General features: G+C 46.8%; 1 protein-coding gene across 3 annotated transcripts in view; it reads left to right on the plus strand.

Annotated features, from left to right (window-relative positions):
• C13H14orf93 (chromosome 13 C14orf93 homolog) overlaps nt 1–23,251 on the plus strand; it is an 881,501-nt gene extending 858,250 nt beyond the window's left edge. For all 3 annotated transcript variants that reach the window (XM_069633839.1, XM_069633837.1, XM_069633838.1), the window contains one exon: nt 22,213–23,251. In XM_069633839.1, the coding sequence (XP_069489940.1) occupies nt 22,213–22,629 (417 nt within the window). In that variant the 3' untranslated portion in view covers nt 22,630–23,251. The remainder of the gene's footprint in view (nt 1–22,212) is intronic.
• The last annotated feature ends 1,758 nt before the right edge of the window (nt 23,252–25,009 follow it).

Genomic DNA, 25,009 nt, shown 5'->3' on the forward strand with positions numbered 1-25,009 from the left:
TCAAACTCCCTACATCACCCACCTCGACCATTACCATCCATCTTGTTTATCGCCCACCAGGTCCCACCACCACCTTTGACAATGATATTTTGCACTAATTATCCACCAACACTAAGAACAAGTGCCAAATCATCATCCTCAGCGATTTCAACTTAGGCTTACATGACCCCAATGACCAGATAGCATCGGACCTCAAGAATACCATGACCGAATTAGGATTCTCCCAGCACATTGCTGAACCTACCCACAATAAAGGTAGAATCCTTGATTGGTTAGCAGAGCTGAACTACAACATCGACACCTTATCTAACACCCCCTGCGCTTGTACCGACCATCACCTCATTCTATTCAATATCAAAGAAACTGCCATTTCTACCCCACATTTCCAAGCACCAGCTATGATGACCAGAAATAAACGCAACCTAACATTAGACAAACTTATCCCTTTTGTACAGCCTATTACCAACCCACCACGACCACTTCTTACCCCTCAGTTCTAGTCGATTTATATAATCACACCATTCTTAAGGCTATCACTACACTAGCACCCATGAAATTATGTAAATCCAAACCACGTTTTCATTTAAACACTTGGTACACCCCACACCTCAAGTCGCTTAGGAAAATCAAAAGATAAGCCGAGTCCTCTTGGAAAAATACCCCGTCCTTATTTAATAAGGCCGACTTTGCCGTAGCTTCTTTAAATTACAAAACAGCCATAACTCAAGCCAAAAAAGACAACTAAAATGACCATATTTCCAAAGCTGAGTCTAATACTAAAGAACTTTTCAACATTCCGAAAGAATTAGAATCTCCTGTCCCACCTCCTGACACTTGCATTAGAGACACCCAATGGTGCACAAATATACAGAATGCACTCCAGGACAAAATTAAGATGCTCTAAGATAAAATAGAAATGAAGAAATCGCTCATCTTGAATGTTGACCCCATCCTGAACTTACATGCCACTAACATTCAACCTCAATTCAATTTCTCACTGCTGTCCATTAAAGAGGTTGAAACCATTATACAGAAACTCAAACCGTCCGATTGTAAGGGAGACGCTTGCCCTGCTCCTTTAGTCAAGGAAGCGGTCAAAGAACTAGCCCCCTTTATCACCTCAGTAATCAACACATCTTTCAAATCCAGCACAGTAGCCAATAACCTAAAGGATGCCTGGGTACTTCCGCTCCTTAAGAAACCCACCCTTGACCCCAACAACCCAGCCAACTACAGACCTATCACAACGGTTCCTTTTCTCTTAAAAATACTTCACTGTGCTGCATATCTGCAAATACAACAGTACCTAGAATCTAATAACTTACTAGGACTGAGCCAATCAGGTTTCAGACCCAGACACGGAACCAAAACCGCCCTTATCGACCTCAACACTCAAATTCAGTCTCTGAAAGATAAAGGTAATCTGGCTCTACTTTTCCTACTAGATTTATCAACGGCTTTCGATTTGGTAAATCATAAAAATATTATCTAAACACCTTTCTACAGCTGCTCACTTTTCAGACCATGCGAACGCTTGGATTGAATGCTTCCTCAATAACAGATCTATGAGGGTCTTTGCACCCTCTGCCTCTCCTACTCCTGTCACCTGTGGTGTACCACAAGGCTCGTGTGTGTCCCCTACTCTCTATAATGTATTTACCAAACCACTTTTTGATGAGCTTGACTATCTGGGTGTCACGTATACCAATTACGCCGACGACACTCAGATACTCATCCCTATAACTGGTGACTACATAGTGGGACACTCAACAACATCTACCTTATTATACAAGCCTGGATGGCAAAGCATGGGCTCTGTCTTAACGATGACAAGACAGTGCTGCTCCTCCTCGGCTCTCCTGCTAAGCTGAACAAATTGGATGCCCTATTCTCGTCCTTCAACATCGACGGCAACATAATTAAAGTAGCTAATGTGGTGAAAACATTAGGTATTTACCTAGACTCAGCACTAACACCAACGAGACAAACTAACGCCATGGCCTCTTCTTCCGCCTATACTTGTAAGCTTATTACAGCTTCCAGACCTTATCTATCCTCAGCCAATTGCATTACACTAGCTAGAGCTTTAGTCCTCTTAAACTGGATTATTGTAATGCACTTTACCTTGGCACCTCTCAACAAAACCTCAATAAAATGCAAGTTCTGCAGAATCATGCCATTCGAGCAGCGCTAAATATCCCAAGGAATCTACACATCTCTGAAACTAGACGCTTGCTAAACTGGCTCAACATCAAACAAAGAATAACCTACAGAACACTGTCCCTTACTCACAAGTGCCTTTCTAACCTAGCCCCCACATACTTGTCTGACACCTTCTACCGCCACACATCAACACGCCCTATTAGATCCACCATGAGGCAGTGCGTTAATATTCCTCGCTTAAGGCAACAACAAGCAGGTGGGGCCAACTTCCCTGTCCTGGCGGCCAAAACTTGGAATACCCTCCCACTGTCCTTAAGAGACGAACCTTCTTTCCACCTATTCCGCAAAAAGAACAAAGCATGGCTCCATGAGCAAGATTCCTGCCTAGCATTTAACCTGCACTGTGAGTCACGTTTTGTATATTTTCTACTCATGTCAAACTTGATGCAAATGTTTGTTTTGTAAAAATAAATCTCAATCTTTGATCCATAGGTTTGCTCCCATATGTATATACTGAAATCGTGTAAATATTATGTCTTGTCTATCGCTGCATATTTGTATAGCTTATAATATCTGTGTTATTGTTGGTCATCCTCTATAAACTGTCTGTATCCTCGTAACATGCAAGTTTAGCGCCCAGCTGCCTAAGGGGTCAGAGCCCTCTATAAATAAATGAAATCAAATCAAATCAGATTTATGGTTTCTCATGTCACCACCATTGGTCAAAGTGTATGTAAAGAAATAGTGGAACTATGTTCCCTGCTGGCCTGCCCCACTCCCCACAAACCCCATCGCCACACCCTTCCCACACACAGTCCAAACCCCCAAACCAACGTGCTTGCTGTTTTAAGGGCATGTTCAGTGCAGTGCACTGAAGTGTAAGTTTCAACTGCTTCCTACACTTTTATTTTTAAATGAAACTATTCCGGAATGGTTTCTTTTTCAAATAAAAGTATAGGAACAGTAAAACTTAATTTAAGAAAGTAGAGGAGCACTGCTCCCAACCGCTCCCGCCCACTTCGACCACTGGTCACCACTGGGACGATGGAGATTACCGCAGAGGAATATTTGGCTCTTAGTTTTCTGAGTATACCTACTGTGACAAGGGAGATTAATACTGAGGAAAAACTTGAATCTTGAAGCTTTGTGTATTACTAGTGTGACAAGGGAGATGACTCTCGAGGAATACTTGACTCTTTGGGCTCCATAGACCCCACTTAGCATTTTCGCAACTCCTGTTACTTTTATCTTCACTGGGAAGTGCTACCAGTTCTTCCCAGGGTCTTGGGTTGCTATTGGTTCTGCATGCGCTCAGCACGTCTTCCTGCTTTTCTCCCCTCTGGTCTGTGCGTCTCTGCTGAGCTGTTGCTGTGGCAATCACGCCGTGTTTAATAGACCACACGGTACACCTCAGAGAGGCCACACTGCTGCTGGGTCCTTCTGGCTTCTGCAGCAAGTCAGGCTCACATAATTCCTTTCTGCCTCTACTTCAGAGACCAACTGTCTCTCAATGCTTTTGACCGCACAGGTTTGAATTTCCCGGTCCCTGCAGGACAGACTCCAGCTTTCTACACTGCTCTTCCTGCTCCTGAACACACTTAGTCCTTCCTCAGCCTTAACTTTATACTGCTAGATCCGCCTCAGCGTAGCGTCATTCTTTGGGAGGGAGAAGGAGTCAACAGGACCATAGCTTCTGGAAACAAGGGTTTAGGGTGGTCTTTCACAGGACAGAAGTCCTTATCCCCATGAAGGAGTCTTTCCCTGTGAGGTCCTCCCGCTTTTTACCACCACCTAGGGGGACTTTTGTGTCATGGCCTCACCTCCCTAGCCTCATAGGAAAGGGCTCCCCTTTGGGGAGAAGTGACAAGATCCTGTGAATCGTCGCAGTGCTTGACAGTGTACTGAAAGCTAAGTGCGCCAAGGTGCGACACAGGGTAACAGTATGAAAGACCTTGTCAAAAATGATGTCTGATTTGTGTTTGCGGGATGTATGGTGGGTGGGGCATGGGGAGAAGCGAAGTTACTCCTATTATTCTGCAGTGCATGGTTCCTGCTCACACATAGAGTATACCTTTGTGGGGGAGGAGGAGCTTGAACTTGTTGCGAAGTGAGGAGGAGCTTGAACTGGTTGCGGAAAGGACTCTCTCGAACCATGTGCAAAGGTGTAGTAGGCCACCTGTTCGCAGGTGGAGATTTGACAGAAAGATGTTGATGGACTAGATGTGTCAGTTCCTGGGATTACAGTTGTGGCTTTACGAAGAATAGGTCCACTGAGTGGGAAGTCCTGAAGGTGTTTAATGGTGCGGGAGGGTGGTGTATCTCTGCAATGGTTGGGATTCATTGAGTCTTATCAGCTGAAGTCCTGGGTCTCAAACGTAAGATGGCTTCTCTAGAACTAGAACTGGCCAGGGGGGAGATTGTGCAGGATGTATTGGTGGATGCCGCAAGTGATTTGCAAGGGCCAAGGGAGAGACTGAACGACTATGACTATGCCGGGTATGTTGGAAGACATCACTCGTATGGGAATAGCGCAGGTGACTTTTGGCTTGGGTGTTTAGGATGGAGTGTGGGCAGCGCGTGTGCAAATGTGTTAGGGATGTGAATTGCGATCTGGTCACGGATCCGGAGGGTATCAGTGACGTGTTTTGAGAATTTTATTCAAGCCTATATGCCAGGAAGCGCGGGTTTGATGTGGAGCTGGCGGCCTCATGGTTGGAGGAGGCAGGCCTGCATGGACTGACGGAGGAGCAAAGGGAGCAAGAAGAGGAGGATATAGATGCTCATGATGTGGAATGTGCTGTAGAGAGCCTGAGCTTGGAGAAGACTCCTGTGCTGGATGGTCTCACTTTAGAGGTGTATAAAAACGACATGGAGTTAGTACCAAAACTATTGGAGGTTTTCCTGGAGGATAAGGCGGTGTGTAGCATGCTCCTGGGGTCCATGCTGGAGGCTCTGGTGGCACTTTTGCCTAAGGAGATCAGGGATAGTAGGGATTGTGGCTCCTATAGACCCCTCTGCATGATAAATATGGACATTAAAATGCTGTGCAAAATCTTGGCTGGTGGACTGAACCCAGTTATGCAAGTCCTGGTCCATCCAGACCAGACTGAATTTATTCCTGGCTGGAGCACTACGCATAATTTGAGAAGACTATTCCTGGTCCTAGATAAATATAGGAACTCTACTGAGAAATTGGTAGTGGTCAGCTTTGATTCTTATAAGGCCTTCGGGCTCGGTTAACTGGGAATTCCTATGTATGGTACTGGGAAAGGTGGGGATGGGGATGGCGCTGGGGACCCAGTTTATAGATTGGGTTAGGCTTTTGTATGAGAGCTCGATGTTCAGGGTGCAGGTTAATGGGCCATCTCGAGTCCTTGGCGAGTGCGTCTGGAAGGACGACAGGGCTGCCCCTTGTCCACGCTGACTTTTGCATTGGTTTTTGGACCCTTGGTGAAGGTCTATCAGGATAGGCATAAAGCAGTGGGGTTGCAGATGGGCAGGGTGAGGCACTGCATCTCCTTATATGCGGACAACATGCTTTTGTATGTCCAAGATCCGGCTGCAAACTTCGAGTGGGCTGTGTTGACAGACAGGAATTTGGGAGTTTCTCTGGACTAGTGATGAATAGCTCAGAGTCTCCAAGCCACATCATAACGGAGGAGATGTGGGGTTATACTCGGCCATCTACAGATGCAGATTCCAGAAGATGGGGGTTCAGGTGCCTGGGTATTATGGTGAGTGCGAATTGGGAATGGCTGTATCGGAGTATTGTGGAATGGGCAGTGGTGGCTTTTGACAAGCTGGCAGAATTCTGGGAGAGGTTCCCTATCTCATTGATGGGGCGGGTGGTACTGGTAAAGATAATTGTGTTGCCGAGGCTGCTGTACATGTTTCAGATGATGTCCATGCCTATACCAGCCTCTAGTTTTTGAGCGCTTCACAGGACTTTGTCCAAACTACTCTGAAAGTGGGTTCTCAGAGCATAGCATTGACTACTTTGCAATTGCCAGTAGGTAAGGAGGGTGTTGGAGTACCTGATTTTAGATCCTATTATTGAGCACTCATGCTTCAGCATATGGTGGACTGGTTCATTTGTCCACATATGGACCTGATTAGCGACTGGATTAAAGTGGAATCCGGCTTCAAATAACTGCTTGAATTGCTATGTGGGCGGGTGAGGGAGCTTAAGCCGCTTCTGACTCCAGTAAGTAAAATTAGATGCAGGCTACTAAACGTCCGGGACAGAAGATACCCTTTGTGCTAGAAATTTTTCTCACTTGCAGCACGTTGGGTTACGGATGCAAGCATTAAGGGGCGGGAGTTGTATAGGACGAATAGGATATGGGGGCTGATGGGAGACATCTGCAAAGATGACAGCCCATCACGTTTCAAGAGTTTAGGGCTGCACACCTGTATGTCCACCTCAACTTTCTGGAGTTTGCTACTCTGATGTCTAGCGGTTAGTGTAGCTTGGGAAGGATTTCCAGAGGCCTCGGGTCCATGGGCTTAATTTGGCACTCATTCAACTGGCTGGCGGTGGTAGGAATGTTTCTCAAATGTATGCAGTGGATGAAGCAGAACAGAAAGTAGAGGCAGCGGCCTTCAGGCTAAAATGGGAAGGAGGTATAGGGGAACAGTTTACGGATGGGGAATGGAGTGGAGTGTTACTACATATGAAGCAGGTGTCCAGGAATGTCTGGTTCCAGTGACTTCAATATATAATTGGGAGGCACGCATACTAACACTGGTGACAGTTGCCAAAATGGCCCTGGGTGCTGGTCCGAAGTGTTGGAGGTGGAAGAGGGCACTACCATAATATTTGCACATGTGGTGGGATTGCGACCTAGTTACAGGGTTTTGGGTCACTGTATGGGAGGAAATGTTTGAGTTGCCGAAGGGACGGGTTTAGCCGACGCAGAAGCAGTGTTACACTTTTTTTATTTTTTAAACCAACATCTTTCATCGAAGACTTCAGCCTCCCAGACACCCATGCAACAAAGAAAACAAGAAAACAAAATAAGCACTTATAAAGCTGCTAAAATCCGTTAACTTAAAACAACTAAACACTGAACCCACCCAGAGCAAATAATCTCACTCCACTTAACTCACCTTCTCTCCTAGCATCCTCTAACTACAACCCTTGCCCTTAGACTGAACTCACAATTCCCATTGCATCACATTAAAGAATTTCCATCTAGAACCACTGGGAAACAACCTCGCCCCCAGGGAGCTAGTTACAAGCCCTCAGGAACATAAATTACCTGCTTAATGGCCCAACGCCAACCTGACGCAGTCAACTCCTTGGTCTCACTAAAACCACTCCGTATCACACCAAAGTTCTTTGCATCTTATTACTGAAAGTCTGACTTTTCTTCATTCAGCCTGCATGTCAAAGGCCTTCATCAAGCTGGAAGCCCGAATTCACCCTACTCACCAACATACCCAAGTACATCCAAGTTTTAAATACTGGTTTTACATAAATTAAGCTTGATGTATTTCTCCCCCACCTCCATTTCTCACAAGCTTGGTGCTAGCTCCAAATCACGTGACTTCACCATTGATATCAACTTCTTCAAAGCTCACATTTCCAAGAAAACTCTAAAGACCTGGTAGCTGTTGCCTCTTCCCCCTGCAAGGTCAAGCCCTGAATCCCAAACATTCAGGACCATTGTCCATGTTCTTATTCTGGAGAATGTAAGCTTTCTGGTTTGCAGATGTCCTTTGCATGCAACCCGTTGCCTCATTAGAGAAAAGACATGCCCATCCTGAGGGAGGTACAAGAGCTGCCACTGCAGGCTATAATCACCCTTAAGATAGCCTGAAACACAAAAGGCAGTAACTGCCCAGACACTGTCCTACCTGACTGATCGACTCACCATCTCTGGAAGCCAGCACAACACAGGAATCCTTAACATTGCCTGAGCAGAGCTGGAAAGGGGAAGACATGTCTTCTGCTATGCACCCACAATCTGGAACAACATTCCAAAGGACTAGGAAGTTAACCTCGCTCACGCATTTCAGGAAGCACAATAACAATCCTGCTCTACAAAACTCCTGATCTGCCCCTGATCTGAGACTTCAGTTGCCCCTCCCCCTTCCTGTTATGTACCGTTTCCCTCATTTGTACAGTTATCTCTTGTTTTGTAGTGAGATAGGTACTATAGAATACCCCCATACATCAATATATATATATACATACATTGTGCGGTTTCTGGTCATTATGAATTTATAAAAAATAGAGGCTAGGTTATATGTTCCAGAACATTTCAGTGTGTGTTGAGGGTTTGAGGGGGGGGGGATATCAAAGGTGCCATCAAGGCTCTTGGCAGCAGATTAATAAATTAGATGGAACATAAGACTCTAAAGATGTGTTCTTCAGGTTTGGGGTTGTTTGTTCGTCTAATTGTTTGCAGCGAACTGTTCGAAATAAATCTGCTCGCATTCGAACAATTACCAGATGAAGAAACGACCCTAATCCTTGTTCACATTCAACCAAAATGAGCCCGCCCCCAAACCCACCCCCGCTCCCCTACTTACCTGCTTGCTCGCCTCCACGTCCCCTACAGCATCAGATCCATGCCTCTAACGCGGGTCGGATCCAACGCTGCAGGGTCCCTTTTTCATTTTTTTCATTTATTTTTGGTCCGTCGCCTCCCATGTTGAGGAAGCGGGGGACACCTCCGCAACACCCAAGGCCAAAAATACCAAACATGGGGGGAGCAGGAGACACCCCCGCTCCTCATGTTCGGTATGTTTTATAATTGATCGAATGGTACTCGCTGAATTCGGTCAAATGCACCATTTGATCGATTATAAATGATCAATTAGGCTAATACCGTTCTTTATTTAATGAATTATTTATTTATACATTTATAACAAGCGCACATAACCCAGAGGCATCTAGGTGCTGGTTACAGAAAAGGACAAGGGGGGCAGGGGGACGTTGGGATTAGTTGAAGATAAAAGTCTTTAGATGTTTCCTGAAGGTGTAGTATGAAGGTTCATTTCGAAGATGTGGAAGGAGCTCATTCCAGAGGGTCGGCGCACAGGCTGTGAAGCTTGCCCCCCTCTCTGCTTGTTTCCTCTTGAATCATGGTGTGATAAGGCAATGTTTGTAGGCTGATCTGAAAGGCCTGGTAGAGGAATGTTTTTTAATTTTCTCAGTGAGATATTGTGGTGCCTCGTTGGTGATGCATTTGTAAGTAAGTGAGAGTGTCTTGAACTTGATTCTGTCTTTTACGGGCAGCCAGTGGACGGCGTTCCTGGCCTCAGAGATGTGATTGCATCTCCCGATGTCGAGAGCTGCTCAGAGAGCATTGTTTTGAGTTCTTTGTAGTTTGTGCAAGTTTGTGTCAGAGGTCCCACAGAGTCGGGAGTTGTAGTAGTCCAATTTAGAGCCTATTAGGGCCCTTGCAATTTCGAGACGGTTCTGGGAGGAGGGGAAGGATTTACTTGCATTGATCATTTTTTTTTTTTTTTTTTTTTATTTACTTGTCTATAATCAACAGAAAAGTTTGATTTTTACAAGAGATCATATCTCCGATATGAATAGATCGTTAGAACTGTTAAGTTGCAGAACAGGTAAGATCAGAATGAAAGAAGAAAAAAGAAGAGGAAGAAGACAGTGCAACATGAAGGGAAGAAGAGATGAAATGTCCGGCTCCATCGTGGAGGTTTTGTTAAGTGGAACCAGATGCGGGACCACTCTCTGATGCTCGCTTAAGAGCTGCCTCCAAAATGTTTACCGCCGCGGTTGCCCATTTAGTTTTTTCACCTGCAACCAGTCTACACCACCATGTTTCTTCTTCTCGGAGTGGCGCGTCATGCATTAGTGGTAGCATAAAAGCTTCACGTAAATATGCTGTATTCGCACAATTTAAAAGTAAGTGTTTTACAGTTTCCTCCACTTTGGGCTCTGAGCATAGTCTGCATGTTTTTATGGTGGATTTTGACCGGATCGCTTTAATTTCCTGAGTTAGCATGAGATTTAGCCTCAATTTCATGAAGTTCTTCTGTAGCCTTTTGTCAGGGAATTTTATGCAATAGTTCAGCGGTCTATTCAGCTTGTTTGTAGTTGGCGGCAAGTGGGTGAGTAATTTATTTGCCGTAGCTGCCTCGCATGTTTGTATCCAGTCCTCCTGGGCAATTTTTCTCTTTATCTTGGCAGGATTGTGAATTAGGTCTTCTGATGAACAAGCCAAATCAGCTAGATTTTCCTGTAATTCTCGCTCCCATTTCTTCAGGGCGATGCAATGGCCTTGGGTAAGTTCATTATGAATTGCTTTAAATAAAGGTAAAGCGTCTGGAGAAATTATTTTGCACAGAAGTCTCATTCGGCTTTGCTTGACCGACGCTTTCATCGATAGGAGGCCCAAATCCCGCCTGATAGCTGCAATAGATGTTGATTTTGGGAGGCCCAATACTGCCTTCCATAAAAAGCCCTCCAATTTCGGCCATAACGAGTCTTGGATGTTTAGTGCTGAATCCATTGCATAGGTCATTGATGGGACCACCTTCTGTTTATAGAATTGTATCGCTGGCAGAAGAGAAAATTTTCCATATTTCCGATCAACAAGTTTGGTCTGAGTGGTTAATGATTTTATTTTCAGCCACAAGGCCAGACGTGCGGCTTTTTCTGACCGCGTTGCATCGAACATTATTCCTAAGTATTTTATACTAGGGACTGTTTCAATTTTCTTGTTGTTCAAAAACCAGCGGTCGTTACTGCGTGTAGATTGGCGGGTTTTCCCCATGATCAGAATCTTAGATTTGGCGATGTTTATTTCCAAATCGTTCTCCTCAACATATTTGGCCAGATTGTTAAGTTGACGCTGGAGCCCAATTTGTGTCTGATCCATAAGGATTAGATCGTCCGCGTAGAGTAGTCTAGATATTGCCATATTTCCTACTTTTGGCGGAAAGACTCTTAGCGCCGTTTGGGTGTGTTGGTAATCACCCAAAAATGCTATGAAGAGGGCTGGGGCAAGCGGACATCCCTGCTTCACGCCTCGTTCCGATGGAAATTGCGCTGACATCAGGCCTTGTTTATTGAGGCGGACTCTCAGCTTTGTGTTCGTGTGTAGAGCGATCATCGGTCCTAAAATTTCTTCCGGGCAATTCCAGTTCGATAATTTTGACCAGAGCTTCCGTCGCCCAACTCTGTCGAAAGCCTGCGTCAGATCAACGAATGCTATGAATACTTTCGGTGCACCGTTCTTCACGTTTTCCTTTATGATATTCAGTATCATAATGTTTATACTTGTACTCGCGTTTTTCACAAAGCCTGTTTGAAGTTCGTCGAGGCATGGTGCAGTTCTTGCCCACCCGTGGAAGCGCGAGAGGAGAAGAGTTGCGAAGATCTTGCCCATGATGTCTAACAGGGCTATTGGTCTATAATTCGCTGGATTGTCTCTGCTTCCCTTTTTGAAGATGGGCACTATCAGTGCTTCCGTCCATGTTCTAGGGATCTGTTTCTTTACCTGGCATTCGTTGAAAATTTTAGATATTAATAAGGACCATTCTTTGGGATGTTGCTTTAAGTCCATATTTGTTAAACCGTCGGGGCCCGGTGCCCTGGACGTTTTCAGTTTAAGAATTGCGGACAAAATTTCGTCTCGATCAGCTAGATCTGCCCATGTGGTCGTTATCGGCAGAGCAGATGGTTCTGATTCAGGCAGAGATGCAAATTGGGCAGAAAAGAAGGATGTCCAAGTTGATTCTGGTATCACATTAGATAGTTGATTAACTTTCTCATTGCTTTTGTTTTTGATCAGCGCCCAGAAATCTTTCGATTTTTTTGTCATCAAGGTTTTAAGCATTTTTTCGGCATCGTTCTGATACATGACTCCTTTGTGGTGTTTCAGCCATGCTTTGTAGGATTTTGCGGCGACTATAGCAGATTCTTTTTGCTTGTCATTGTCAGAGACTCTAGCCTTACGCCTTAGTTTGCGGAGTTCTCTTCTTCTCAATACTAATTGAGAATCGAATTCATGAGGTCTGTTGTCATTTGATGAATTTTGGGTTCTTTGCTTTTTCCTGTATTTCTCAAATAACGGCAGATAATTTGGCCTGGTTTGTGAGGAAGTGTTGTTGTCATCTACCTCATCAAATTTCCGAGCAATGTCTATGATATTTGATGCTGAAAGTTGTATTCGCGAAAGGTTACTTGAAATCTCTAAATCAAATGGATAGAAATCTTTTGGAGTCCATACTGACTTTAATGTCATAGATAGCAGATTGTGGTCGCTAGCTTTTGTGCGATAGACTTCATAGAAGTCAATAAATGACAAAAGAGAATGGGAAGCAAAAATGTAGTCCAGAGTTGCGAAGGTATCAAGTCGTTCCCAAGTTGGGATCAAAGGAGGGCTGCCACGTAGCATTCCCACATTGTGGAAATTTCTAGAGTCCATGAGATCCGACCAAAGTACACCTCGTTCCGAGGATGGTAATAAATGAAGACTTGTCTCAGATTGTTCACACCTAGCATTTAGGTCTCCACAGATGAGAATATAATCGGTGGCCAATTCGATGGTAAATTTGTCTAAAGTGTCTATGATCGCATTGCAGAAATCCAAATTTGTTGTTCTTTGTGGATTCCAATAAACGTTTATGATGGCTAAGCTGGATTTAATTTTCTTTTGTGATGGGTTTTCATGGTGGATCCATTCTGTTTGTAGAGCCAGAATACCGTAGGTTTCTGCCACTTTCTTTTTAATGGAGATGCCTGATCCGAGTTTTACTGCGGTTAGAAGGCCAGACGATGGTCTGCCGAACAGGCCCTTACTTGCCGGAGAAATGCAGGTTTCATAGCCGTCAATCGTTGGGAGGTCCATCAGCCAAGTCTCTTGGAGGCAGATGATGTCGAACTGTGCTAGGTCAAACGCGTCTTGCTTGGTTAAATGTTCATGACCTCTCGTGTTCCACGAGCACAATGATGCTTCTTTTGATACAAGAGATTGGCGAGATTCAGGCGTTGTATTGTCGGTTGGCGTTTGTACGATGTTTCGTTGTTATGTTTGAATGTTGGGATTTAACACCTTCTTTAGCCATCTCCATGGTCCCGCAGATTCACGTTTTTTATCGTGGGACCCTTCCGCACTTTGCTCCGACGATGATCCCTGTCCTCGTTTATTCTCCCCTCTACCGTTCTTACTCGTATTTTCTATGTAGTTTGATCTCTCATGGCCTTCGGTCCTCTTTGTTGCATAGTGTCTAGACTGAAGTCTACCTCGTTGCCTTTCCTCCTCCCTCCTGTACGTATGGATTCTTTTCTTTGTCATCTGGGATTCTGTGCCCAATCGATAATCGTGCTGGATTTCTGTCAGTTCACTCGAGGAATGCAAGCGTTTTTCAAAAGGGGACGGCGGTGGTTTTGTAATTTCTTCCAGGGCAAAGCCCATTTCCTTCAAGGATGTAATCACGTCTGGTTTAAGATGGTTGCTTGCTGTCTTTGTTACGTGAAGATACGCTTTGGCCCTCTTGTGTCTATGATAGGGTTCAATCAGCACGAGATCCGTCGTCTCCAAGGTTTTCAGCTTCGGTATTTTTGCTAGGATTTTGAGAATTGTTCTTCTGTTTAATACTACGTAGTTTTTCCCGGCCGTCAATTGCTCCATCTTAAAGGTTCGTGCTTGAGGGAGCCTTGCACTCATGGATAAACCATTCCGAGATTTCACCATGTTTTGTTCCTTACTGGCGTTCTGCTTTTGTTTAGGGATTTCAGTTTTCGCTACAGTAGAATTCTTGTTATGTTGGATTTTCTTTGAAGGGGCCAATATAGCTCTCTCTGCTTTTTCACTCGAGATGTCTGTCGGTCTCTGAATTTCAGATGTGACTGTAGTTATAAGTGGTAATGTTTTCTGGTGTATTTGTTTGCAAATCTCGATTTTGATCAGAATCTTCTTGTGGATCATGGATTCCTTCATAATCGAGGTGAACTGTTAGATCTGAAAGTGATACATTTCCCGATGAATCAGCTGAAGATGCACAGGAAATATCCAATTCAATTATCTCTTGTTCTTTTGTTGAGTTTCGACAGACCGGACCTTTAGACATAATGGTAGTTTTTGGTGATAGTGAAGAATCGGTGGAAATTGGCAAAGTTGCCTTTGCGATGTTGAAGATTGTCGCTATTTTAGTTTGGTTGTCGCTTCTATTCCCCTTTCGGTGTTCTAAACCAGGGCGTTGGGCCGTCTTCATAGGAATAGTATTTGTTCCATCAGTTTTTGGATTCCTCAAAATCGGCATTAAGTTCTGTTCCTTTTGGGGCATCAAATGTACTTCTTGAGGGGAGGTTTCAGTAAATTTAGCTTCAATCAGTTTATGAAGCTGAGCAAATTTGGCATCTTGCTGTTTTTCTTTTTCTGTGTTTTGTTGAATTAGCGCTGTAATAAAGCCCTCTAAGAACGTTACTTTGGTGTTTATTGAGGCTGACAGGGTTATAGAGTCTTTCATTGAGTCATTTATTGACTCGTACAGCTTGACAAAAGGAGCTAGTCCCACCGTAATTGCTGACATAATAGTGAGAAGATCAGTTTTTTTTGATGGAGTCTCTTTATACAAGGTTCCAGAATTACTGCTTGGTCTTTCGCTTCTTAGTGGGGTTGAGATGTTATGTTGGGAACCACTTTGAGTAGAAGGTCTCCGGACTGGGGAGTCTATGTTGTTCGTTCTTTGGCCCGATTGAAACGGGACTGGTTGGTTCTGTAGTGAAGAGCGTGAACTTCTTTGCTCCCGTCCCTCAATTGTAGAAGTGTTAATTGACGGAATTAAGAACTCATTTCCAAGTCTTGACCTCTCCGTGTAATACGATGGAACATCGTCATCGAGCAGGTTAATTCGAGGGAGGACTGTGTCTGTAGACGGTAAGTTTTGAACGTTTTCTCTCTCCTTCATCTCAACATAAGTTTCTGGATCTGGGACAATGTCCTGCACCCCCGTCGGGGCTTCTTGAAGGAGAGGAAATGGTGCAGGTGTAGTTTTTCCCTGATTTGAGACTAAAGCAGCTAGGGGTGCTTCGGCGACTGCATCTAATAATTCTGCGTCTGAAAGTTCAACCTCAGATTCTGATTTCCTTTTGGTTTGTTTGAAGAAGAAATCTTTTAAGGAGTGATTCGTCAGAGGATTTTGTAGAAATAACTTTCCCGATTCTCCCTTTTGAGTTGTTCCTCTGGAACCTTTTCTTTGATGTTGACGATCTTGGTTTGGGAGATCTCCTTGTTCCTTGAGGATCTTTTTTGTTTGCGCTCTTTTTTTTAACAGTGCTAAAGCTATATCTCTTTTCTGTTTAATTAGTTCATTTGTAGTCGCATTCAATGGGGTGAATGTGGGTTCTCGATCAAGATCTGAGTCCATGTATTCCTTCCCCTCTAAATTATGGGGGGTGTTTGGCATACTTTTCCTCTCTTTACTTACGAGAGTGGGGCGCACTACGGCCCCCAAGACAGTAGAGGGCGCCTCCATTCCCACGCCACATTCGCCAGGCGGCTTTCTCGCCTGGTTAGGCTGGGGCGCCGTCAGGGGGGCGGTGCGCAAGGCCACTCCCTTCGCCGTTTTACCCGTGTCCGGGTCCGATTCCTGGATTTCGCACACGGTACCCGCGGCCACTTTCTGTGAATGGTCGCACATGGTGCCATCCGACCCCCTCCCCACTGAAGATTCCACGGTCCGCGGGCTGAGGTTGGCCTCGCTGCGTCCTCCGACACTGCTTGGCTCCGCCTCACTCGCCACGGCGGAGGCTCTCGGACCGTAGGCAAACAGCAGCGGGAGGGGTCGGTCCGCTCCAGGCTCCTCCACAGGGGAAGGCGACCGCAGTTTAGATGACGGAAGCGGCGAAGACTCTGCGGAGTGGCACACCGCGTCTAGTATTGCAGGTAAGGGCAAGGGCGGCGATTTTGTATTCAAAGTAGTAGCAGTTAATTGGGGAGATAGTGAGTCGGGTGATCGGAAGGGTGTTTTGGGGGGAGGTGAATCGTCCCCACTCACGTCCTCGTAGCTCTCCTCCCCCTCCTCCACGTCCCGCAAATCCTGCATATTTTTAGAAAATGGGCACATTTGTGCCATCACAATAGATGCTGTTTTCCGGGTAGGTGTGCTCAAAGTAGAATTAGTAGCGCCATCAGACCCCACACTCAATGAGCACGGTTTCAAAATTTTACTGATTTCTTTCCGATTTTGCAAAGGGGCATACTTGCTCCTCAGCACTCTACCGGAGGGGCTTTTCTGTAGAGCCCGGGGAGCCAGTTTGTCCAAGATGGGTGGATTGTCACGGTGTGATTGGGTCGTTTTAGGGGGCAGCAGCAAAGTTCTAGAAGCATCTTGCACCGACATGGCCTCTCACCTCCGAGCCTCTGTAGACTGCTGAAGACTGCTCGCACCTCAGCGAGCCAACTCCGCGTGCCGCTCCGCGTAGTTTCCAGGGGTTTTAACCTCTGAAACAGGTCCAGTAAACAGGGTAGACAGACTACCAGGCAGGAAAGCAGGGACTGCTGAAGACTGCTCGCACCTCAGCGAGCCAACTCCGCGTGCCGCTCCGCGTAGTTTCCAGGGGTTTTAACCTCTGAAACAGGTCCAGTAAACAGGGTAGACAGACTACCAGGCAGGAAAGCAGGGACTGCTGAAGACTGCTCGCACCTCAGCGAGCCAACTCCGCGTGCCGCTCCGCGTAGTTTCCAGGGGTTTTAACCTCTGAAACAGGTCCAGTAAACAGGGTAGACAGACTACCAGGCAGGAAAGCAGGGACTGCTGAAGACTGCTCGCATTGATCATTTTGATTGCGTACCCTGATGAGGAGGCAATTTCATTGACTTGGCGGGTCATGGTGAGGGCAGAGTCATGGTAAACATCCAGAGTTTTGACATAGGGAGCTACTGGTATCTTGTGTCTGTCAATGGTGAAGGATTTGTAGGAGACATCCAATCTGGACAGGCGGGACGGTAGGCCAGTAATGAGGAGCTCAGTAATGAGGAGCTCAGTTTTCTCGTTGTTAAGGCAGAGGTTATGTGCAGCCATCCAGGATTGGATTGTTTTGTAGATAATGTTGATACAACGTGAGTCAGAGAGGTAATCACTAGAGAGGGGTATGATAATTTGTGTGTCATCAGCGTAGTTGGTATATGAAATGCTGAGGGCGTCTAAATGGTTAAAGAGGGGTTTTGGTGTACACACTGTATAGTGTAGGAAAAACACAGGAACCTAGAGGAACACCACAAGAGGTAGGGATAGAGGTGTCAGAGGCTTCTCCCGCAAAGGCTCTGGAGGATCTATTGGCCAGGAAGGAGGCTGTCCATTTAGTTGTGTCCGGTGAGAAGTGGGTTGAGGTAGATAGTGTCATGTTGGTTTTTGAGGTCAAGAAGGGCTGTTTCTGTGCCATGTTTGGGGCAGAAGGGGGGCCATTGGCGGGTCCCCTAAATGTCCTGGCATTCTAGGTTTGCCTAGATGTGCAGGTAGGCAACTCTGTCCATGATTCTGAGGAGGAAAGGGACCGTTGTAAAAGGGCCATTGTTGGTGAGGATGGTGGGGTCAAGTGTAGGTTATTTTATCAGTGGGGCTACCCAGGATTCTTTAAGCATGACAGGAACGAGGCCAGAAGCAAAGTTGTTGATGATGGCAGCAATGTTGGGTACTAGGGGTTCTGCACAGTCTTTGACTAGCATGGCGGAGCAGGAGTCTCCCTTGCAGCGTGATTGCTTAAGACCTTTGATGATGTTGCCTAGGCAGGTGGTGTTGATAGACTGGAACTCGAAAGGGGTGATTCCAGGTAGGGATGGGGAAGGGGGGTGGGGGGACGGGGCAGGGGTGGTGAGGGTGTTTTGTTAGATTTTTATTTTCCCTTGTTGTTGGCTTATTTTTCTCATGAGGGTGTCTTGGATGCTGTTGCACCATGTGTTGTCTTTGATGAAGACAAGTGCGGAGGAGATGGGTGTCTCTAGTTCCTTAAGGATGGAGAAGAGCTCACAGGAACTTGAAGTAGATTTAGATATTCTCTCGTTGTAGGTTGTCGCTTTGGAAGTTAGAATAGCTTGTTTGTACTGAAGGAACATCTTCGTGAGAATTGCTTTCTTAATGCTGGTGGGATCTTTCCACCCTGCGGCTTCCGCTGCTGTTTAGTATTGTACTGTATTTGGTTATTTATATAGTACTCTTTCCCCACTTGTGTGGCCTCAATGCGCTTTCTGGTAGGAACGCCAGAGGTGAACATAGTCAATGTGGTGAAAAAATCTAAGGGGTTTAGTTCAGGAGATGCGTGTGTGCATTTTGCCGTTCTAGGAATTAGGTGGCTGGCTAGGCTCGACTAAGCAGCCCAAAGAGAGGACAGGCTCATGGGTGGGGGCTGTTGGTGGCTTGAGATAGATTGCTATTGTATAGAGGGTCGATATGTGGCCAGCTATACCAAGCTCCTTTCGGATGTTAGTTGCTGTATGCTAGTGGCAGAGGTGTTGAAGTAAGTTGGGTGTTTCAGTCTGGACGGCTATGTGTGTTGCTAGGCCAGATGTGCAGTATCATTATTCTACGGTGCATGGTTGCATGCCCGTGCCTGCGGCCTGTGTCCACAGTGGTGGTGTGTATACGTACTGTAGACTTAGAAGTTATTCGGCTGGGGGTTTCACAATATAATAGGGTGAGAAAGGGACTAAACCTAAATCTGGGGATTCCTATACAGTTGAAGAGAAGCCTACATTTCACAGTGCAGTTTGAGTACAAGAGACAGCCCACCTAGATTTGAGAGTCCTGCACAGTGGGAGTGGAGCCAAGCCCCACAATGCAGCACTAGTCCAATAGCATAGTGGGAGAGAGGCCTAGTTTTCACAATGCAGTTTGCGTATAAGATTAGAAGGGACAATAAACCTATGACTGAGAATCCTGTATAGTGGGAGAGAGGCCTAAGTTCCACAATGCAGTTTAAAACTTATCAATGCAGTTTGAGGACAAGATTAGAAGGAACAACACACCTAGATTTGAGAATCCTGCATAGTGGGAGAGAGGCATAGGTTTCACAATGCAGTTTGAGTACGAGATTACAAGGGACAGCACAACTAGAACCGATAATCCTGTATAGTGGGAGAGAGGCCTACGTTCCACAATGCAGTTTGAGTACAGGAGCATAGTGGGAGAGGGGCCCAAGTTTCACAATGCAGTTTGAGGACAAGATTACAAGGGAAAACACACCTAGATTTGAGACTATTGTATAGTGGGAGAGAGGCCTAAGTTTCACAATGCAGTTTGTGGACAAGATTAAAAGGAACAACACACCTAGATTTGAGAATCCTGTATAGTGGGAGAGAGGCCCAACTTTCACAATGCAGTTTGTGGACAAGATTAAAAGGAACAACACACCTAGATTTGAGAATCCTGTATAGTGGGAGAGAGGCCCAACTTTCACAATGCAGTTTGAGTACAAGATTACATGGCACCACACAGTAGCTAGTATTCACAATTCTAGCCGAATGCAACGCACGTTAGTAGTATTAGCCATATATGAAGATGGGGCTATGCCTAGATGTGCGAGTCTAGTATAGTCGGAGAGAGTCCTAGGTTTTCATAATACAGCAGGTTTAGTATGTAGTAGACACAGACCTATGACAGAACTATACCTGAGAGTGAATTTATAATGGGTGATGGCTAGCGTTGAGCATTCCCTAGGAGGGTGATGCAGATGGCATTTGCCTTGCAGGCTATGCTCTGAGGTAAGCTAAGGTCCAGTGGCAGAGCTTTCTGGAGTAGAGTGATTGCTCTACTCCCCACCCAAGCCACACTTACTTTGGTAGTTGCTGCTGGTAGACGGCTGGCTTCATTGGCTTCCCCTGCTGACACCTGCAGACACTTTCTGGAGCCGCCTCTGTTGGAGCTGCCCTTTGCCTTGGGGCCCTTACCCGCAGGGGCTGCCGGGCAGAGGGCTGCCCTGATCGAGTCCTGGATAAGTACGGGAGGGCCAATAACAGCCGGGGGGAGGTCGTGGGAGGCGGGACTCGGCAGGGGAAGCTGCAAGGGGCCACCTCGGACGTGAGGGTCGCCAGCAGGGTGAAAATACAACGCCATGATGGAAAAGTGGGGCAGGGTCCAACATTAGCTGCTTAACTGAAAACCACAATGTTAAATGGCCCAGGAAGCGTCTGTGCAGCAGCTTAGGCCATCCAGCACAACACAAGCATTTTGGCCAATAAGGGCCGGGGGAGGTCGCGGTAGGTGGGATTCGGCAGGGGAAGCTACGAGGGTCCATCCCGGACTGCGAGGGTCACCAGCAGGGTGAAAATACAATGCCATGATGGAGAAGTGGGGTAGGGCCCAACATTTAGCTGCTTACCTGAAAGCCACGATGCAAGGGGTGAACCATGAGTTGAGGTGTGCAGATTTTTTTTACTTTTTTCTAACTTTGAGGGGAGCTAGTTGGTTGACTGCTGAGTTTAACAAGGCATTGTAGTGCTCGACTAGGGTGGTGGTAGTGTCAGACGTGGAGGGGAGTGGTTGGCTGCGAAGGGGGCCAGGTGGTTCGGTAGGTGTGAGCTTCTGCAAACTGTGGGCCAGGGTGTTGGCGTCGCTAGGTATTGGCTTGGTGGTAGCTGCAGGGGCAGTTAGGAGAAGGTAATGATATGGTGGTCGGACCATGAGCAGGGGCTGATGGAGAGGATATTGATGTCACAGTTGTGGTCTGCAATCCAGTCAAGGGTGAGGCTGAGACTGTGCATAGTTTGTGTGATATGTTGGGTGCAGCCTAGGGCTTCAAGTGAGGTGGAGAGGGAGGCAGCTTCAGTGTCAGTGGGGTCATTGAACCCTAGGTTGAGATCGCGGAGCAGGAGGAGATGAGTGGATGGTTTGAGGCTGGAGGTAATGATTTGGATGAGGTCATCTTCAAAGGAGTGGGTAGGTCCGGGAGGTCGGTAAATGAGGTGAATGGTGATAGAGGCCGTGCGAGGAGCAAGACAGTGTGTAAGGGAGAGATGCTTGCTGTTATGCGGGGCAGTGAATGTAGTGTAGAGGGAGTGTGTCCCTGAAGATGACGGCAACCCCCCCGCCTTTTTTTGTGATCTATCACAACGCAGGATAGAGTAGCCTGGTGGAATGGCTATCGATGGGAGGGGGCTGGATGCCAGGTTTAGCCAGGTTTCAGTGAGGGCTAGGAGTTCGAGTTTTTCATCTGCGATGAGGTTGTGAATCTCGTGTGCATGGGCTGCTAGGGACTAGTGTTTAGGAGGGTGCAGCGGAGAAGGGTAAAGAGGGGGGAGGAGGTTGGGGTGACCGGGCTTGTCACGGCGTAGGGGGATGTTGGGAAGCTCACAGTAGACTGGGGATATATCCAGGGCTGGTACGCAGTTGGAGGAGGCTATTCTGTGTAGAGATGTTCTGTGGACTGGATGAAGGTCGCAGGAGGCTGGTGCGGGCTGCGAGGTGGCTAGTCCTTTCTGTGTTTGCGGTTGTGTTCTGCTCTGGTGAGGGGGAATTTAATGGTTTTGGCGGAGCATGCCTGGCTAAAGGAGGCTTGTCTGGGTGCAGGGTGGAGCTGAAATAGCTTTGATGCAGAGTGCGTGGGTGTTGGCTTGGAAAATGGATCAGCTATGGTGTGTGAGGGTAGCATTTTAGTCCTGAAGGAGGAGGCGTATGAAGTGTACTGAGTTATGTTTGCAGTATGCAACTTGATGGCTGGTGGGAGGGGAGGGATAGACGAGGGGCTGTGGCGCAACTCTTCCAATGCTGGGAGGAAAAGAGTAGCTGGCGGGGAAGTGGTCTCTGTTGCCAGGTGAGGTGGTAGGCAAAGCTGGGACAAGCCAGCGGGTCGGTAAGTGAAGGTTGGTGTGTTCATACCCTTCCAACAGCAGATTGAAAAGGGTTTCACTCTGAGAGTGCTCCCTCAGAGATACATTGATTAACTTTGAGGTTAGTGTAAGTTATTCACCAGAGGATAGGAACTGGACAATCCACATAGGTGAAATAAGTATACAGAAAAGGTTCAGTTCACAGGGTGTTGCTTCTGTTTGGTTGGATGTTTGATGATCATATTGAAGGGGTTCATAACATACTCTGTTTTCTTTTATCTCCTTTTGGGACCATTCTTAGCTCTTCGCCAACCGCTCATCCATCATCCATCACTTCCCCCTGGAAGAGCAGCAACTGTGGAAGGAGGTGACGGAGGAGCTGATGTCAGATGAGGAGGACAGTCTGAGTGAACCAGGTGTCTGGGTGGCCCGGCCACCGCGCTTTCGATCACGGGCCCTGACTGAACTATGCTACCACATTGATGCAAACTCTCGTCATGGAACCAAAGCTAATCGTGTCTACGGGCCTCCCTCGGAACGCTTGCCCTCTGCTGAGGTGCAGATCCTCCCACTCAGCCTCTACAACCCCAACTTCCAAGAGGAGGAAGAGGAGGAAGAAAGGGAGGATGTGTCTGATCCTCGATTTATGCAGGGCAATAAGACTTTCTGCCCAGAGCTTAACTCATTTATTGAGGTCAAGCTGGAGCAGGACGAATAAGGGCATTGATGCTAGGTGCATCAAGGGTTCTCTGCCTTCTTGTAGGGCATTGAGCTGCACTGACGAGGTGATCCCCTCCAGCGAGGCATCATGCTGAGCAGTGGCATGATAGGGGCTGCAGCTGTAAAGGCAGCCACGGAAAGTGAGAGGTCATCAATTGGCTATCTGCATCTACTCTCACCAGCTCTGAACAGGATAAGTGGCTGACACAGGACAGTGGGGAAGAAGAAATGGCTGCCTCTATTCTTGTCATACCTGAGGAACGTTGGCAGTGATGGGTCCTCCAGTTCTTCAATAATCTACCTTTCTTTTGGCATTCCAAGTCTGGCTGACATGCTGTAATGGGTGGCACCCTTGGGTTGTCCATCGTCCCTGTGTTTTCCCCCGACAGTGTGGGTTTTCAGCCTCCTCTGATCCTGTGAGCTGCAATGAATGGCAGTGAGGTGCCTTATGCCCCCTTAACCTCCAAGGAACTACACTTTGACCCATAAGACTAGGATGGTAAGAGAGAGGAACGGGTCCTTTTTGCATTTCAGCAGACTGAGTAATGAATTGCTCGACAGTGAGACTTGTGCTAGTTGAACTCATTTGGGGACAATACTCTAATAAACTGTTGGTTTTATGCATGTGTTCTTGAGTCTTTGATTGTTGTGCATCTTGTTAATGCATGGGTAAGTTTGCCATGGGAATGCACTAAAAGTTAAAGAAGCCGGGAGAGGGCTTAGCTCGCAGATGGGATCTTTCACAGGCACTTGATAATGTGAAGTGAGTCACTGCACCTGAGTGAAGCCGAAAGCAGTACCAGGACCTAAAGCAAGTGGAAGAAAGCAGCTGTACCTGAGGGTGAGTAAAGTTAATGGAGGTACCTGAAAGAGTTTGAAGGAAGTGCTGTGGTTGATAGGGTGAAAGGAACAACTAGGCCTGAGAATGTAGAGGGGTAGGCAATACATTAAGAGAATGTACTGGCAGTGACTGAGACTAAAGTAGGGTGAAGGCAGGTGCTGATCCTGGGAAATAGAAGATAGCTGCTGAGCTTAAGCAGGAGCAATGCAGCATCTGGGTGTTGAACTGAGAGAGTGTGAAGGAAGCAGTAGGGCTTGGCAGAAGGTAAAGGGAGAAAGTGGGCCGTAGAGAGTGCAAGGAGAGCCAAGGCACGTGTGAGAGAATTTGAAAGGAGTTGTAACACTTGGGAAGGGAGTAGATGGGTCTACTTGGCCACAGAATGCAAGAAAGTGGCTTGGCCTGAGATACATGAAAGGGGTGGCTGAAGTTTAAAGGTAGTAAAAAGGAGCAGCTTAGCTTGAGAGGGTAAAAAGAAATGGAGACACCCGAGAGAGTCATGGGAATACACCAAGAGGGTGAAGGGAGGCCAGAAAAAGTGAGTGCTAGGTCTGAATGAGTCTGATGGAAACAGGTATTTCCGGGCTTCTGTGGGGGAAGGAATTGTCAGGGTCTTAAATACTGGTAATGGGAGTCTGCTCGCGCCTGTGTAAAAGAAAAAGCTTAGTTTGGGTGCACAAGAAAAGGGAGCCAATGGTTTTAAGCCTTAGCCATTAAAGCAGTTTTGTCAGTGAAAGGCTGGAGGGATCTGCTGCCCTTGAATGTCTTAAGTCCAGGCAGACCTGTTTTATTTGGTCTAAGGGAGCTTGAAGTTGGTGGAGTCTAACAGGGCTGAATTTCCGACCAAGCATGAGTCTCAGCATGCTAGCACCTAAGGAGCTCCATATCACCAGCTATGTTCATTCCATTGTGTGATTAACAGCATGTAAGAATCAATATGTGTCCTCTGTTCGATTGGTGCCAACACACCAACCAGGATGTTTCAAAGATGTGATATGGCTCTTTCTTGTAATGTACAGGAATAATTTGGTACAGTGATACAGTAAGGCTTCCGAGGTTGTATGCTTTGGGCACTGTAACTTGCACATAGATTGTATGTGGTCTCAAGCTTCACAGTTAAAACACAACGTAGGTATCCCAACATATCACACATACCACACAACATTCATCATTAAGTACATATACTACCTAAATATATCTGCCAGCGCAGTACAAACACATTCCAGCTACCACACAATGCCCACACCCTTGTGTGGGGATGCGCATCGGCACCCGCCGGGGGTGATGGGCGCACCCGGTATTGGGGGCACCAAGAGCCGAGGCAGCGGACCGGCCGCTCCTCTCGCGTCGGTCGCCTGCGCCGGCAGCGGGGAAGCCCGAGCCGTTGCTCGGGGACGCGGCGTGTCACTGCTGCACTTACCTGCCGGAGGGCGGGCCGTTGCTCGGGGACGCGGCGCGTCGCTGCCGCACTCGCCTGTTGGAGGTCCCAGACCCAGGGACGGGAGGGGAGCAAAGACCCTCCATGACAAGGAGGGGGGGC

This window comes from Ambystoma mexicanum, chromosome 13 (genome assembly GCF_040938575.1).
Source record: "Ambystoma mexicanum isolate Mex_15411 chromosome 13, UKY_AmexF1_1, whole genome shotgun sequence".
Classification (NCBI taxonomy): Eukaryota; Metazoa; Chordata; class Amphibia; order Caudata; family Ambystomatidae; genus Ambystoma; species Ambystoma mexicanum.